The 16,082-nt window shown below is 57.0% G+C and overlaps 2 protein-coding genes across 2 annotated transcripts in view; one reads left to right on the top strand and one right to left on the bottom strand.

The window, feature by feature from the left end:
- The window catches only part of XAB2 (XPA binding protein 2), a 15,681-nt gene extending 9,944 nt beyond the window's left edge, over positions 1-5,737 (bottom strand). Inside the window, exons 1-6 of the mRNA XM_026660268.2 lie at positions 5,599-5,737; positions 4,568-4,716; positions 3,992-4,115; positions 3,046-3,243; positions 1,910-2,044; positions 1,292-1,456 (exon numbers count right to left, since the gene is read on the bottom strand). Coding sequence (XP_026516053.1) covers positions 1,292-1,456; positions 1,910-2,044; positions 3,046-3,243; positions 3,992-4,115; positions 4,568-4,716; positions 5,599-5,658 — 831 coding nt within the window. The 5' untranslated portion in view covers positions 5,659-5,737. The remainder of the gene's footprint in view (positions 1-1,291; positions 1,457-1,909; positions 2,045-3,045; positions 3,244-3,991; positions 4,116-4,567; positions 4,717-5,598) is intronic.
- Positions 5,738-5,997: 260 nt separating this feature from the next.
- LOC113408082 (protein PET100 homolog, mitochondrial) lies at positions 5,998-9,505 on the top strand. The gene is made up of 4 exons (XM_026660269.2): positions 5,998-6,089; positions 7,417-7,503; positions 7,946-7,978; positions 8,671-9,505. Exons 1-4 carry the CDS (start codon positions 6,063-6,065, stop codon positions 8,746-8,748), a joined length of 225 nt encoding a protein of 74 aa, XP_026516054.1. The 5' UTR covers positions 5,998-6,062; the 3' UTR covers positions 8,749-9,505.
- The last annotated feature ends 6,577 nt before the right edge of the window (positions 9,506-16,082 follow it).

Raw genomic sequence — 16,082 nt, 5'->3', positions numbered from 1 at the left:
CACAGGTTAGTGTACCTGTAGCTCCTATGGGATGCTAGGACTGTGCCTGAAGGGCAATAAACCTGGCCAAGTGCCTTTGAATCAGCAGGCTGCACTGCCTGCTAGTGCTGATAACACTGGAGCTCCAACAAAAGCACTGAGCAACAGTAACAGTTTAGCAGCAACATCCCCCTCTTCTACACTGTTTAATAGTCACATGGCAACACCACACAAAGGGAGAGGATTCAACGCTATGGCGCTACGAGCCTTAGAAATACTGCCTGGTTAGAGGAGACACTAACTAACTTCGGGGGAATGCAGAGAGTCAGCTGGAGCACGCTGGATTGGGATTGGGCCTGGACACTGGGGTTAATATCTTCAAAGCTGAGAAACACATCACGGGCTCATCAGTGACCACGTAGTGTTCTGTGCGCTCTTTAACCCCTGTCATATTCCACCCCAGAGGCAGGCACACTCCAGAACCAGGGCACTGATCCCTCCAAAGATGTGCTTTGGGCTCCTGCCAGATGAGACTGGCTAGACAAACAGGAGCTACCCCAGTGCCTGAGTGAGCAGGGAAGCCCAGCTGCTTTCCATATTGGGGTGGTGAACTCAGACACCCTGCATCTCTGCTGGGCTGGAACTCCTCACAGCCCCCCCTCCCCTGCCCCCCACCATCCCTCTGCAGCCAGGGAAGCTCCGTGGGGGGCAGGGGAGGGGGGCTGTGAGGAGTTCCCCCAGCCTGCTTCCCTTTCCCTCCTCCCCCACCAGACTGCTCTGGTCTTTGCAGTACCCTCCCACAGCACCTCCCTCCCAGTTCCCCATGCCCCCTCCCCCCATTTCAGGATCCAGTTCAAACGTCACCCATCTTGTTTCAAAACCCCTCTTAGATTCAGCTCAACCGTCCCTGGCTCCCGTAACTTCCCCTCCATGAATCACCCAGCACCAGCTTCGGTGTGGCCCTTATGGCTGCTGCTGGAGAGAGCGCCTTCTCCCATGCAGCTCCTGGATCCAAGCCTCAGGTGGAGACTTCCTTCTTCTCTCTCCCACTCCACCACACCTGGTTTCTCTGTCCTCTCATCGCATGATTCACTAACCCTTTGGGGGCCCACGCTGCACCCAGCCATGCAACCTCCTGGGTTGTTGCTTCCCCAGGATTTTTAACCCCTGCGCCCACCAGATTAAACACCAGCTGCCCCTCGCAATGGGAAAGCCTTTGTCAGCAGCTAGTGCCACTCACAGAGCAGTCTGCATGAAACAGTGCCCATCCCTACAAGCTCCCAGAGCTGGCCTCGCCCACCCCCCAAGGTACCTTCTCAAAGTGCCCACTGCGGATGTAGTAGTCGGCCAGGGAGCACCAGAGCTTGCCCAGCTGGTCGGTGAAGCGGGTCAGGCCTCCGCGAATGATGGCCCCAACATTGAGGGACTTCACCTTGTCAGGGTTCTGGGAGATGAGGTCACACAGCTCGTGCCACAGCTGGAGGGGAGATGAGACATCAGGCAGCAGGGCAAGGCTACAAGGCCACTCAGCACCCACCAGGTGCTCCCAGGCCCTGAGGCCCATCTAGCCCATCCCCCACGACTACTGTGCCCATGTGGGAGCACACACCATGATGGCTACTCCAGTTCCTGCCCTGGGCTTGGTTTGCACAAATTAGCCCATCCCCTCCACTTCCTAACACTGTGGGCCCAGGCTCCAGGCTGAGGTCTGGTGCCCAGCCCCACTATTCACTCCTGCTGCCCCAACTGGCACATTCCAGGATGTGAGAGACCCTGCGTGGGGACAGTGCTCTGGGGGACTAGCAAAGAGGTGGGGCACAAGCCATCCTTAAAGGGAGGGGGCAAGAGGAGCTATGAGCAGTGGGGTGGATGACTGGCACAGCTGCCCCCTCAGGAAGGAAGCCTCGTCCTAGCAGCATGGGCACCTCACCTGGTAGTTGGATTTCCCCTCCTTTGAGACGAACCTCTCGTCATTGACCACGGTGGCAAGGCGGAGGGCAGCCTCGTCCAGCCGGTCAATGGAGCGCAGGTATTCAATGTACTCCTCGGCGTTCTCGGGGCTCAGCTGCAGCACACACCACGGGGATGAACATAGAATCATAGAATATCAGGGTTAGAAGGGACCTCAGGAGGTCATCTAGTCCAACCCTCTGCTCAAAGCAGGACCAATCCACAACTAAATCATCCCAGCCAGGGAACTGGGCTCCCAAAAAGTTCACGGAGGATAGGTTCATTGGTGGCTATTAGCCAAGATGGTCCGGGACGCAACCCCACGCTCGTGGTGACCCTAAACCATGGGCTACCAGGAGCTGGGAGTGGTAGACCGCGGTGGATCACTCCATAATTGCCCTGTTCTGTACACTCCCCCAGAGCGCTGGCTCAGGCCACTGTCGGAGATGGGATACTAGGTTAGTTGTAGCTAGGCCTGACCCAGTCTAGCAGTCTTATGACTAAAGGCAACCCAGCACCCCCTGCCCCTCACAAGGCCCTAGCCCTAGAGCAGGGAGATTCTGGCACAGACACTAACATCACCATTACACAGATATAAGTACAGCATTTCCAGTGATGTCCACGTGGCAGCTAAACGGGTAATCCCCCCCCCATGCTTTTGCAGGTTAACACTGCCCCCCTCTGCTCCCCCCCATCTCCAAGCACTTTACAGTTCACTAGGCCCCCTCTGTGAAGGGAAACTGAGGCACAGAGAGGGGAAGTGATTTGCCTGAGGTACCACAGCTAGCTGGGGCAGGGACAAGTGGAAGGACAGTGCAGAAGTTTGGGTGCTAACCTGGGATCGGGAGACACAGGTTCAATTCCTTGCTCTGGCTCAGCCTCCCTGCATAACCCTAGGCAGGTCACTCAGCCATCCCCTCCAATCCGTTTGCCTCCATTGCAATGCACCCTGCAGCTGTGGGCGGGGTTAGGGCTGGATTTTGACCCTATGAGGAGCAGAAGCTCCAAGGCCTTTGTTCCAATGTTGCGGATCCACTATGCAGAGACAGGCAAACCCAGAGGAGACTGTTCAAAGAGGGGCAGCTCAGCAAAGATCAGGGAGGCTGGCGCCCTTACCTTCAGGTATCTGCGGTAGACTCGCACAGCCGTCTCGGGCAGGGGGTACAAGCGCACAAACTTCAGGTAGAGGGGCCAGATGCGATGGTGCTGTGTGATGGGCAGCGCCCGGAGCGCCCGGTCAAAGGTCCTGCGCGTGCGGGTGATCCGGCACTGGTCCATGAGGAACTGGCAGTAATCTAGCCAGATCCGAGGCATCTGCCAGTTCAAGAGGTAGGATTACTTACTAGAGCAGGACCATGGGCAGGGCCCGACTCCTCCCATCATGGTTATACTGCCATGCTATGGCATAGCTGTCCCTAAAGACAAAACCCCCTTCTCCCTAAGGAGGGAAGCCCTGTCCCCGACAACGTGGGTACCTCACCTGGTATTTGGATTTCCCCTCCTGTTTGTTTCATTCTAGCCAGAGCAATGAGCAGACAAGGCCTGGGGGTGAATCCTCAAGAGAACCCTACAGAGCCTTGTGCCTTGAAATTGCTGGTTCCAACCCAGCCCAAGGCCAGAAGTGACTGACAGCCACCAGTGGGGTTACATAAAATGAGCTTGCTGGGTCCAAGGCAGCTTCCTGCTGGCCCCCAGCCCATTAGCAAGCCGAGCACAATGAGACCTGGTCAGTGCCGATGCAAGCTGGCTAGTGATGGCATGGGGGAGCTGGCCCTGCGGGAGCCCAGGCTATGCCCATTCTGGAGACACATGGGACTCAGAGCAGGCAGGCAGGGGTCTAAGGTGTGGGAGGAGTTCATGGTTGGTGATGAGGTCCAGGACACAAGGGGTCCATGGTTGGGTGATCTACAAGGGCGGCCAGAGCCTGGGGCAGGGGCTGTCCATGGTTGGGGACAGAGCCATGCAGAAAGCCTCCAACAACCCTGCCCTCACCAGGGAGCCTTCATCTACCACCATCAAGCCCAGCGGCTTTGCCGCTCATCTGTCCCGGGCCTCCCCATACCTTGTGCATGAAGACGAGGGCACGTTCATGGCAGTTGTTCACCTCCTCATAGCCGGGGTCAGTCACACACCTGTTCTTCACCTGCTTCCGGCGCTGCTTAAGGTAGTTGTACCACAGCTTGTAACTGCAAACACCATGGAGTTGTCACTACCAGAGGTTTCTGTAGCCTGCGCTCCTGTCCTGGCCCTCACAGAGCCTCCCGCTGGGAGAGGCTAGGCATGTGGTAGCCGGGAGCTGCCCATATCCAGTGCACCTGCACTCCTCTGTAGTGCTTCCCACGTGAGATCACAATAGTTGTGAGCTCCTAAAGGGTATGTCTACAACTGCAATCAAAGGTGTGACTGCAGAATGCGTCAACAGAGAAGCTACCTTCGATCTAGTGAGCTTGAATAACAGCAGCACAGACACAGCAGCACGGGTTGTACAAGTGAGCCCACAAGCCCGGGTACGTACTTGAGTGACTAGCTTCATTGCCATTGTTATCAAGCTCGCTAGCTCCGGCGTGTCAACACATGCTGCTGTCACACCTCTTACTGCAACACAGACATGCCCATGTCTTCGCTCCCAGCCACATACCTGCCTGGCAGCTCCTTGAGGGCTCTCTCGTAGATCAGGTTCAGCACATGCCGGGGGGCGTTCTGCTTGAACTCAATGTAGCGGATCCAGCACTTGACAGAAAAGGGGTTGCGCAGGATTTCTTCCTCGTACTGCAGATCCTCCTCCTCCTGCATGTGGGAGGGGAAGGGGTTAGAGGCAGAGCCCAGGCCCCTCCTTTATACCCAGGAACCACCGGGCACTAGCAGCACCGCTTCTGAAACTCAGAGTCTGTTTAGTAGGGAAACCACCAAGGGAATCCAAACTTTTAAAACTCATTTTCCTCTGTTTATTACAACCTGTTTCCTCATTCAGTGTTTGCTTCCTCCAGGCTGGCAGCCTGTTTTGTTAACATGGGGCTGGGGATGTAAACGTACTGGTTTATTATTGTAGGGTTGCCTAGAAGGGCCAGGGCTTTGCAAATGTTGTCTTGTCACTACAGGGTTGCTCAGGAAAACTAGGGCTGTACCTGTACACTGGTTGTTATTGCAGAGTTGCTCAGAACTGCACACACACTAGCTTGGTATTGGAAGGTACAATTAAAACCAGACAGAGAGCCAAGCTGAGATGTCGAAGGCCGACCCTTGCACCACAGCTCCAGGGCTGAGGCCTGGGCGAGGAATCATGGCACAAGAGTTGCTCCAGCACCTGGCAATGACAGGCACGTACACTTGAGGGTCCCTGAGTTTTCTAGGGTCCAACTTTGCAAACCCAGAGCTCTGCCCGGGTGTGCCCGATCGAACCCTTCCTCGCACAGTGGGGAGGCGGACAACGGGCCCCAGGCTGGTAGGGGGCAGGTCTGAGTCTATGGGAGGCAGCACGTCGGGGGGGGGGGGGGGGGCGCTCTGGGTCCATGGGGAGGAAGGGGGCGGGGCTCCCTGGCCACGGGGGCCTGGGGGCAGCGAGGGGGTGAGTTAGAGGGAACCCAAGGGCGGGGCGAGCCCAGGCCGAGGGGAAGGGGGGCGCTGTAGGCTACGGTGGCCTGAGAGGACATGACACGGCCGGGCACTCACGAAGAAGAGGTCCGGCTTCCCCTCGCCGGCGGCCACCGGCGTCTCCTCCAGCTCCGGCATCGCGGCTACACCAGACCCTGCGCCCCACACACACACACCCCGACAGGCCCCGGCGCGCGGCGATGACGCAAACGGCGCGGCGCGCGGCGATGACGCAAACGGCGCGGCGCGCTCTCTCCGTGTCAGGGGGCGGCCATCTCGCGGGGAAACCGCTTATTGGCTAAGAGGGCCGCACTTCCGGTGAAGCTCCACCTTCAGGGGCCATTTCCGGCCAGACGCCATCTTTACTCCGGCAATCTGGGAGTGGGCCCCTCCTCGACGAGTTCTTCACCAATGACCGAAGCTGATGCTGCTCCTTGACCAATCAGCATCGCGTTTGTTGCGGTGTGGGAGAGCGGAAGCTAGCGGCCAGTGAGGCCCTGAGAGAGGGCGGGCGGAAGAGTAGCTGGGGCCTAGCAGACAGGATGGGGGTGAAGCTGGAGGTGTTTCGGGTCAGTGGCAGAAACGGACCCTGGGAGGCGCAGAGAGGCTGGGGGAGGGGGGCTGCTACAGTCGTAGTAGCGGCAGAGCAGCCCTTTAGGGAACATGATGGGGCAAGTGGGGGGGGCTCATTGGTGCTTGGCTGGGGTGTCCTGGTACCAGGGTGATGGGTGCCATAGAAAGGCCTGACTAGTTGGAGCCAAGGGGCCCGCATTGAGAGCCTCTGAAGGGAAGGAGAGTCCAGGGCTGGCTACTTGCCCTTGTTGCTGGGGCAGGGGACGGAGGAGGTTAAAAAATTAAAATGGAAAATCCCCACGAGAGGGTATCCCAGAGAAGCAGCAGACAGGCCTGCGGGTCAAAGCAAATACTCAGCGGCAGCCTTGAAGATGGGGCAGCCCGTTAGTAGAGTGGCAGGATCCAGCATGGCCTGAGACACTGGGCAGCTCAACAGGAGGGTGGAGGAATTCTTCCCACCCCACCCCTTTTCCCTAGAGGTGGTGTGCCTTTGTGGTAGGAGAGGGGTGGGACTCCACCATCATGGCCCCGAGGATTGGGTGGCATTGCAGTGGGTTCGCTTGGTGGTAGTAGGTTTACGTGGATTCCCCCATGCTCTCTCAATTTGCTCCATTTTCAGCTCATGAAATGTTAAGGCACTGTTCAGCAAGTGTATAAAATGTCTCCATAAAAAACATACAGCCAGGTCCTTCCTCCTAAGGGGAAAATGCTTTGGCAATAGCCTTGCAAAATGCTGTTGGTCCAGACACGTGTGAGGATCATCTAAGCAGATGTCTAAGCTATCATTAGTTATTGCATGGGCCCAGAGGAAAGGAAGAGACTTTAAAAGAAAAGACCCATGCACACAAAGTTCCTGGACCAATACATTTTAATGTGGCTTGATCAAAGCTAAGGTCTGGTCTGCACTTACAACTTACACTGGCATAGCTATGTCAGTCAGGGATGTGAAAAAACCCATAGCCCCTAGTGACAGAGCTATGCCGACAAAACCCCCAATGTAGAGGCAGCTATGTCGATGGAAGAGCACCTCTGTCAGCAGAGCTAATGTTGTCTGGGGAGTTGGTGTTCCAACACCAGCAGAAAAAGTCCTGTCGCTGTATGTTCCGTCTACGCTTGGAGCTATGCTGGCCTAGAGTCTGTAGTGTGGACATAGCTGAAGTGAAGCTGCACTGAGTTCATCACTGCCATGTGCTTTGCAGGAGTTTTGCTTAATTGGGCTGTGTAGTACCTGGGATTTCATGCAAGGCCATCCTTGTTTAAGCTCAATTCAGTGTTCCCCTTGATTTGGGCCACATGTTCCCCCTCTCCTCTCTTCCTCTGCAGATGGTTCTGTATTTGTCCTTCCCTGTTGCCATGTTCTGGATCTCCAACCAAGCAGAGTACTTCGAAGAATATGTCATCAAAAGGAAGGTGAGCATGGTGTTCTGCTCTGGGAGGAGAGTGCAAGCTAGTGATTCATGCAGGTACTGTGAGGGGAGGATTCCCGGGTTGTTTCCAGCTCTAGGAGGGTAGTGTGGGCTAGTGGTTAGAACAACGGAGGGGTTCAGTCAGAGCTCATGGGGAGGAGTTGGAGGTGACGTCTGTAGAGGGCATTTTCTAGAGCTGACCAAACAGCTGCACTGGCTTCGTTTGCCATGCCCTGCTCCTTCCCCACCTCTGATATGCGAGAGACCTGCCTAGGAGCTGTTGCTAAGGGGGGTGGAGATGGCAGACATCCCAGCAGGGTCTGTTGGATCCATTTCTCCTTGTCATCTGTGCCAGTAATGGCACTAGCTCCCCTGCTGGGTAAGACTGGCCCTGGCACCCCCCTAGCTGGTAAGCCTCACAGGTGCCTGCATTTCTGTTTCCACAGAGGGAGATCTACCCACCCGATGATGACCACCAGGTGAGTGTACTGCCCCCCCATGAACCTTGCTGAGGACATGTCCCAGCTGTGGAGGCTTTGCTGAGCCCCTCTCTCGCGTGACATCAGCTATCCTGCCCATTGCAGGTCATTGGGATTAACAGCCATTGGGGGGTTGGATCTACACCCCTAGGTGACACGCAGCCATGTGCCATCACCTGCAAGGCCTTGCTGGGATAGGTTGTCTCTGGCAGAGCAGAAGAATAGAGCTCTCCTCCCCATTGCCTTCAGAGCATCGTCTGGCAAAGACCCAGCTGCTTCGATCCTTCCCCAGCTGTGGTGCGCGACCAGGGAGTTATCTGGTGTCTCCAGGTGCTCTGTAGCTGTCCCAGTCTGAGCCCATCCCAGGACTCAGCTGGGGTTTGAAGAAGCAACTTGTCCAGCCCCTGGAGGTTTGGGACGAACATGAGGGGCTCTGTGTCCTTCCTTCCCCACCAGTAAGAGATTAATGCTATCCTGGCTCCATTAGCTGCAGCAGCATCAGGGCTGATTTCTTGAGTCACCCTCTAACCACTAGAGGGTAGCAGGATCTCTCACGCCTCCACCAGCTGTGCATCTGGCTCTAAGGAGACCTGGGAGGGAGATGGTACCTGTGGGGCTGTGCTATGGGGGCATGAAGCAGGTGAACAGTAATGCTTACTGACCCTGACCCTTCCCCTCTGTCTGGGCCTCAGAGGAAGGAGCTGGAAGATTTCAAGGAGAGGATGCGGAAGAAGCATGAAGAGCGGCTCCTGCGTGCAGCTCAGCAGTGACAGCACTTCATGCCCCCCGAGCTGGATTGAGGGAGAGGGGAGCATGGCCTGGAGTGGGGGAAGGACACCCCCCCTCCCAACACACCTTTACACACCTCCAGGGGAGGGAGGATGCAAGTCACCTGCAAGTCACCACCAAGGGGCTGTCGGGGATGCACTGGCATGGCTGCAGTCAACTGCCCTCCTTGGAGAACTCCAGGCGTGTTGGGCAAAGGGAGCTGCAGATATGATGCAGGGGGTTAACAGCAAATAGAGTAACCTGCTGTCTGCTCTCTCAGGGTGGTGGGGGGCTTTGCACTGCTCGTTAACTAATCCTCACAGCCCTTCTGGGGAAGAGGCTCAAAGGGAAACTAGCTTGAGCAAGTCCCTTCCCTTTGCTGTGCCTCAGTTTCCCCACCTGTACGAGAGGGCGGTGAGGCTGAGTTAAGAGTAAAGTGCTTTGAGCTGCTCGGCTAGGACATGCCAGGGAAAGGTGCAGTGTTGCATGAGCAGTGCAGGGGTTTGAGGCCAGTGTCAGGCACGCAAGCTTGGTACTGAGAGGATGGGTTTCACCTTGTGGTGTTTTGAATTGGTAGCGCGAGAGGCAGGAAGATGGAGCCCTTGCACTGGCTGGCAGCACGCCAGGAGAGGATGGTGGGGCCTGGGCCAGCAGGATTATGGAGCCTCTGGAGAGAGGGATGGGCTGACCTGCTGGAGAGCACAGTGCATTCCCGCTCCAGGAACGAGCCCCTGGGATTGCCCCGGTGCTGTCTGACTCCACGGTGCTGTCTGACTCCCTCCCACTTGGACCGGGCTGGACTATGTGGCTTTTCCGGTCTCTGCTGTGTGTTGTCACACATCCTGCTCAGACGCAGTATTCGTGAGGAGGTGAAGCCATGCTCCACTGAGACTCTGCTAAGTCCAACTGGCTCCCTTGACTTTGTCTGGGTGGGGCAGTGTGTGGAAAAATCTTGCAGTAAATGCATCCCCCCCTCCCCTGGAGGCATGTCCTCTGCATGTCTGTGTCCTGGCCTAGCCAAGCTCTTGCTTGAACTGACTAATAAAATCCTCTACCATGAGGTCGTGTGCTGACCCCCTTTGCTTTTGGGCTGCTCTCTTTTGGCCTGATCTCAGGGTTGGAGGCAAGTCCCCTGGTGCAGCATCTTCCCCCTCACCTCCCTGTCTTCTAGGGGCTGTCTCCAGTATTAGATGCCCAAGGTCCCATTGGGCTGGGTTATCTCCGATGCGATGTGCTCCATGGCTTTGGCCTGACTGGTTGTACATGTGCTGAACGGTGGGGCTTGCAGGAGCCTTCCTGTGTGTGTGCTGTCGCCGTTCTGCACTGCAATTAGCGACTGACCAGCTGTTTGGATGTGGACAAGTCACTTGACTTTGGGCTCCAGGAGCAGCAGCTGCGCTCCCCCTCTCCCCATGGGAACGGAGCAGATCCACGGCAGGGCCATCTGCCCGAGCCTGCACGCAGCTCTGCATAGTTCCATTGTTTGTGACAGACCTTTGAAACGTGGTTGGGAGAAGGTCCCTAGGTTAGGGAGCTGTCTTTGCTTTGTCCAAGGAAACCCCATTCTGGTCTGGCCAAGCTATAAATGTCTCTTTTCTTCTCTCGCTCACGTTCCCTAGCAGCCTGCCAAATTACTCACTGAATGTGAACGTTCCAAAGAGGAGTCCTGAGTGGTTAATGACAGTGCAGAAGGCTGGATGCAATTGCCTGCATGTGTCCTGGCTCTACCCCCCTCTGGGCCTGATCCTGCCCCCATTGGAGACAAGGCCAGGTCTACCCAGGGCCGGCGCTTCCATTTAGGCGACCTAGGTGATCGCCTAGGGCAGCAGGATTTGGGGGGCGGCATTTTGCTGCACTTGGCGGCAATTCTGCGGCGGGGGGTCCTTCCGCACTCCGGGGCTTTGGTGGCGACTCTGCGGCGGGGCCTTCGGGGGCCGCCATTTGCGCCGCCGAAGTGCCCCGAAGACCAGGACCGCGGCAGGACCCCCAGCCGCAGACTTGCCGCCGAAGACCAGGAGCGCGGAAGGACCCCTGCCTAGGGCGGGAAAAACCCTGGCGCTGCTCCTGGGTCTACCCCGGCCTGCAGTGTCAGCGCATCCCAGGTGGAGATGCCCCAAAGCCTCCACCCCCCCTTCCCAGCTGTTCCTGTCACAGGTCGTCCTGGGTCCAGTAAGCCCCCCCTCCAAGCTTCATCCAGACTTGATCTGATCCTTGGGGGCAGGGGAAGTTCCAGGGTGACCTTCCCCACCCCCACTGGCCACTGATGCATCCTCAGTCGCATCCCCTTTGGGCTGTGGGTGGTGCTGGAGCGTGGGATCCACCTCGGAGCTGGGAGCTGCAGCATCAGGAGCTGGGTGCCTGGTGTCCCAGGGTTCAGAGGAGGCTGGTTGGGGAGGGGGCGGCTTAGAATGTGGGTCGGGGTCCTTTGCTTTGGAGTCTTCAAAGTCTTCGGCTTCCGTATGAGGAGAGATTAATAAGACTGGGACTTTTCAGCTTAGAGACAGCTAAGGGGAGATATGATTGAGGTCTATAAAATCATGACTGGTGTAGAGAAAGTAGATAAGGAAGTGTTGTTTACTACTTCTCATAACACAAGAACTAGGGGTCACCAAATGAAATTAATAGGCAGCAGGTTTAAAACAAACAAAAGGAAGTATTTCTTCACACAACGCACAGTCAACCTGTGGAACTCTTTGCCAGAGGATGTGGTGAAGGCCAAGACCATAACAAGGTTCAAAAGAGAACTAGATACATTCATGGAGGACAGGTCCATCGTTGGCTATTAGCCAGGATGGGCAGGGATGGTGTCCCTAGCCTCTGTTTGCCAGAAGCTTGGAATGGGCGACAGGGGATGGATCACTTGGTGATTACCTGTTCTGTTCATTCCCTCTGGGGCACCTGGCATTGGCCACTGTCGGCAGATAGGATACTGGGCTAGATGGACCTTTGATCTGACCCAGTAGGGCCGTTCTTATGTTCTTATGTCTTTCACTTAAAGGAGCATTTGTCTGGCTTTAGATGCCTTCAGGGCAAAAAGCAAACCTAGGACTCCTGGGTTCTATCCTAGCAGTGGGAGGGGAGTGGGGTCTAGCGGCTAGAGCAGGGGAGTCTGGGGACCCGGACTCCTGGGTTCTATCCCCACAGCTGGGGGAGGGGTGTTGGTCGTGAGTTCTTGTCTAAGTGGCTGGCTGTACAAAGGGCTGGATCCTGTTGGGTGCTCAGTGCCCCGCCCCTCTGTGCATCCTATGTCCTGGGGGGGGGGGGGAGGTGTGCCACGCCTGTGATGCCAGCAGAGAAGCCTCGTTTTCAGAAATATTTCTGTCCATGTTGTGCCAAGTGATTAATAAAATGGAGCATTCCTTGCCCTGCTTGGCCCTGCCAGTCCAGCTGCCCTCTGTGGAAGGAGGGAGGGAGAGGGAGACATCAGTGCTGCCCTGGGTCTGTGCCCACCCACCTTCCCAGAGCTCTGGGGGGGGTCTGGTTTTCAATCCAGACTTAGGCTCCTGAAATGAGAAGCCTGACTTACAAAGAGGCTGTGATTCATAGGCAGGCAGCGCCATCTAGTCGGCAGAGTGTTGGCGTGGGAGTCAGAACACCTGGGTTCTTTCCACTGATTTGGCAAGTCGCTTCCCTGCTCCGTGCCTCAGTTTCCCCACTTGAGTTTTGTCAGTTGAGACTGGGAGCCCTTTGGGGCAGGTGCCGTCTCTCGCTGTGGGTCTGTGCAGAACCTGGCACAATAGGGCCTCAATTTTAGTCAGGGCTGATAGTCGCTACCATAATTCACTTAATAACGAGCATTCCCAGATCCTGCAGAATCTGGGCATAACCAGCCAGCCAGGCCAGCTATTTTAGGAGCCTTGATGTGGATTATGGGGCCAGATTTCAGGTGCCCAAGTTGGCACATGGGTCCCCAGCTGGGGGCTGGATCCTGCACTGCATGTTCCAACTCAGCTCCCGTTGGTGGCAGGCGCTGTCCTGCTGGTGCGATGGGCTCTGGGCTACCAGGGGTAGTTTGAGCTCCTGTATCTGCTGTTATCTTTGATGCCTCCTTAGATCTGTGTGGCACAGCCCAGCTGGCAGCAGCTCTGTGGCACAGGTGCCCGAGTGGTTCAGGGACTACACTGGCACAGGGAAAATCCAGGTTCAAGTCTCAGCTCTGGCACTGAATCCCTCTGTGCCTCAGTTTCCACAGCAGTAAAATGGGGCTGCTGGTAGCTCCTTTCTCAGCAGCTGGAGCCATGCGGGCTGTGAATGTCCATGAAGTGCTTTAGAGCTGGATGGGGCCGAAGTGCTGCCAACGCACCGTCAGAGAGGGGCCGGCAGCGCTCGTGTCTGGGTGTCAGCCTTGGCCTGTCAGCATCTCTCCCCATCGCCACTTGGCTGGCAGAGCTGTAACGAGAGAACTGATGTAGTGAACGTGTCTAGTCTCACGCAACGTCCTGAGCTACGGTCCTGGGTGGGAACTGAGCTGCCGGGATCTGTCGGCAGATTCCTCCTTGGACTGTCTCCTGTTTGCCGGGGGCCATCTTTCTGGTACAATGGGGACCCAGTCCCAGGCTAAGCACTACCATAATACACGTAATATTAACTCCAGCCTTGCTGCCCCAATCCTTGAAGCATTGAGACAGGCCCTCGAAAATCATGAGTGGCTTGAAGAAGATAGTGAGATTGCAACGTTGGGTTCCTTGCGGTCTCGAAGCCCTCTGGGGGGTGTCACATTCTGAGCTTCACTCTGCCGTCCAGAGGGTTAGAAACTTGCTTTTAATGAGAGCCCAGATCCTTACAATCCCAGGAGTCCAGAAGCTGGGGCTTTAAGAAAAGCAACAACTGTCACAAGGCCGATGGTAAAATCACAAGTGTCGGCAGCACCGTGACGCCCTTTGTCTCCTGTATCGGGACCAGGAGCTTTGGGAGAATGGCTGGCTGGGGGTCGGGGTGGGGACTGGTTATATCTCCAGGGGTTGGGGGGGGGCGGTGTGTGGGGGGGAGGCGCGCCGTGTGTTGCGGGGGGGGGGGGGGGGGAAGGCAGGCACTGTTTTGCCGGGTGAGGCGTTGCACGGCTGATTTCGAAATCAAGAGCAAAACCGAAAGGCAGGTGATGAGTTGTGAGGAAATGGGGAGAGGTATGGGAAAAGGACGGGTCCTATAACCTCTCCTCCCCCCAAAAACCCCCTCGTCTTGTGCCAGCCTGACCTTAAAAATCTCTAAGGAAGGAGATTCCACCACCTCCCTAGGGAACCCATTCCAGTGCTTCACCACCCTCTGGCCAGTCTGGCTTTGGAGGGGCCAGCAGACTGGTCCTCCCCGTCGGGGTCCTCCAGGCCTTGGTCCACTTCTTCCACAGGTTCCCCTTCAAGGGCGGCCCCTGCATGGGAGGTCCTGTCAGTCGTCGTCTGCAGGAGCCCCAGATGACTGGGTACGCCAACTTCAGGGCTAGCCCAGCCATCAGGGTCTGGGTTTCTCCCTTTACAGTCAGGGTCACCGTGGTCTTGGGGTAAGATCGCACATCCCCGTGGATACACTGGAGTTGAATGAACCCTAGTGACGGTTTAGGCTGGGGGACGAGGCCCTGGCAGACAAGCGTCTGCCCACACCCCGAATCAATGAGGGCAGAGGCGGGGGCTCCATTCACTGTAACGGGGACAGTCAGTTTACCCGAGGGTTGTTTACGGGCCCGGGCCTCCCCCAAGCAGACCTGCTCGAAGCTGCAGTCTATCATCGGGCACTCTCGACGGAGGTGTCTGAGGCGGCCACAGGTGAAACGGGCCGAGTTCAGGTTGTCGGGGCTGGTCCGGCGCAGTAGGTGCTGGGGCTGGCACCTCGGCAGTGGAATCTCCTTCCGATGGGGGCATCTAGCGGCCGGCCCCGTTCTCTCCGGGGCCTTCATCGGGCCAGGCCGACGTCCTGGCCATCTGAGGGTCTTAGGGCAGGTTGGGGCTTGCTCCTCTGACCCCGGGCCTTCTCTTCACGAGACTGGACCGGCGCGATGGTCGTAGGACGGGGTCCTGGTCCTACAGGGGTCTCAGCCACCAGAAAGTCCTCCATCAAAGCCACGGCCTGGCTCAGCGTAGTCGATCGGTGGTGCAGGACCCAAGTCCTGCTGCGTGCCAGAAGGATTTGCACAAAGTGCTCGAGCGCCACTTGTTCTGCTATCTCAGCCCCCGTACGCTGTTCTGGCTGTAGCCGCCGCACGCCTCCCTCACCTGCTGGGCGACCACTCTGGGTGGGCTCCCGGCGGGTACGTCTTCCCGCGGAGTCGCCTCCAGAACGTCTCAGGGGTCATTTCCAGGGCATCGAGAATTGCAGCCTTCAGTCGCGCATATTCATGGCCTGCGGCCACAGGAAGTGCCCTGGCTTGGGCCGGGCCTGTTAGGTACGGCGCCAACAAAGTGGCCCTCTTAGCCGCAGAGGCTAGCCTCTCAAAAGTAATTAATGTCTCGGGGTCATCGTCCGGCCCCATCTTAGTCAGGCGTACGGGCACAACTGGATCCGGGGGTCCTGTAGGCCCACTGGGGTTGGCCAAAGGGCCGCGAGCTGCTGCAGGCATTGCTGTTGTTGCTCACGGTTTTGGGCCCCCAACTCCCGGATCAGCTGCTGTTGCTGGCTGTCAAATTGTTGCAGCAGCTGTTGCTGGCTCTCGGCTAGCCACTTGATTAACTTTTCCACCTCCATTCTCCGTATACTGGTGGAGGGCGGCGGCGCCCTATAAAGTTTGCGGTCGGCTCGTCCCCTTATCTCAGGGGAGGGGATGAAATCCCCACTTCTGGTACCACGTGTAATGGTCCCTCGCTCTCCCGCTCGGAGGGAGGCCACTCAGCCTCACTACACCCGACTTATACAGCCCAAAATGCCGTTAGCCTTCTTGGCAACAAGGGCACACTGTCGCCTCATATCCAGCTTCTCGTCCACTGTAACCCCTAGGTCCTTTTCTGCAGAACTGCTGCCTAGCCATTCGGCCCCTGTAGCAGTGCATGGGATTCTTCCGTCCTAAGTGCAGGACTCTGCACTTGTCCTTGTTGAACCTCATCAGGTTACTTTTGGCCCAATCCCACTGACAGGCGGGCTGGATTTTTGACAAGACCTCAGAATAAGGAACAGGTTGGGGCCGGATGGCGGGGAGGGGCCGTGAAATGGGCAGGATGCAAAGTGCTGGCAAAGGCACCAAGAGGCAGATTTGTAAAAGGTTTCGGGGCCAAATTCCCCAGCGGCCCAAACAGCCCCCCCCCCCCCGTGCTTGGATCTCATTGGACAATCCAGCTCTAAGGGCTTGTCTTCCCTAGTGAGTTAAGAGGAGGCACAGCTCCCCCTAACTCAACCCCTGTCCACACACTAACAC

The sequence above is a fragment of the Terrapene carolina genome, unplaced genomic scaffold (assembly GCF_002925995.2).
Source record: "Terrapene carolina triunguis isolate 2854851 unplaced genomic scaffold, T_m_triunguis-2.0 Scaffold746, whole genome shotgun sequence".
Classification (NCBI taxonomy): domain Eukaryota; kingdom Metazoa; phylum Chordata; order Testudines; family Emydidae; genus Terrapene; species Terrapene triunguis.
This window is presented reverse-complemented; position numbering and strand designations above follow the sequence as displayed.

Coding starts and splice junctions, on each gene's coding strand:
- LOC113408082 (XM_026660269.2), top strand. CDS start 6,063: ATGGGGGTGAAGCTGGAGGTGTTTCGG. Junction 7,504..7,945: donor AATATGTCATCAAAAGGAAG/GTGAGCATGGTG, acceptor CTGTTTCCACAG/AGGGAGATCTACCCACCCGA. Junction 7,979..8,670: donor CACCCGATGATGACCACCAG/GTGAGTGTACTG, acceptor TCTGGGCCTCAG/AGGAAGGAGCTGGAAGATTT.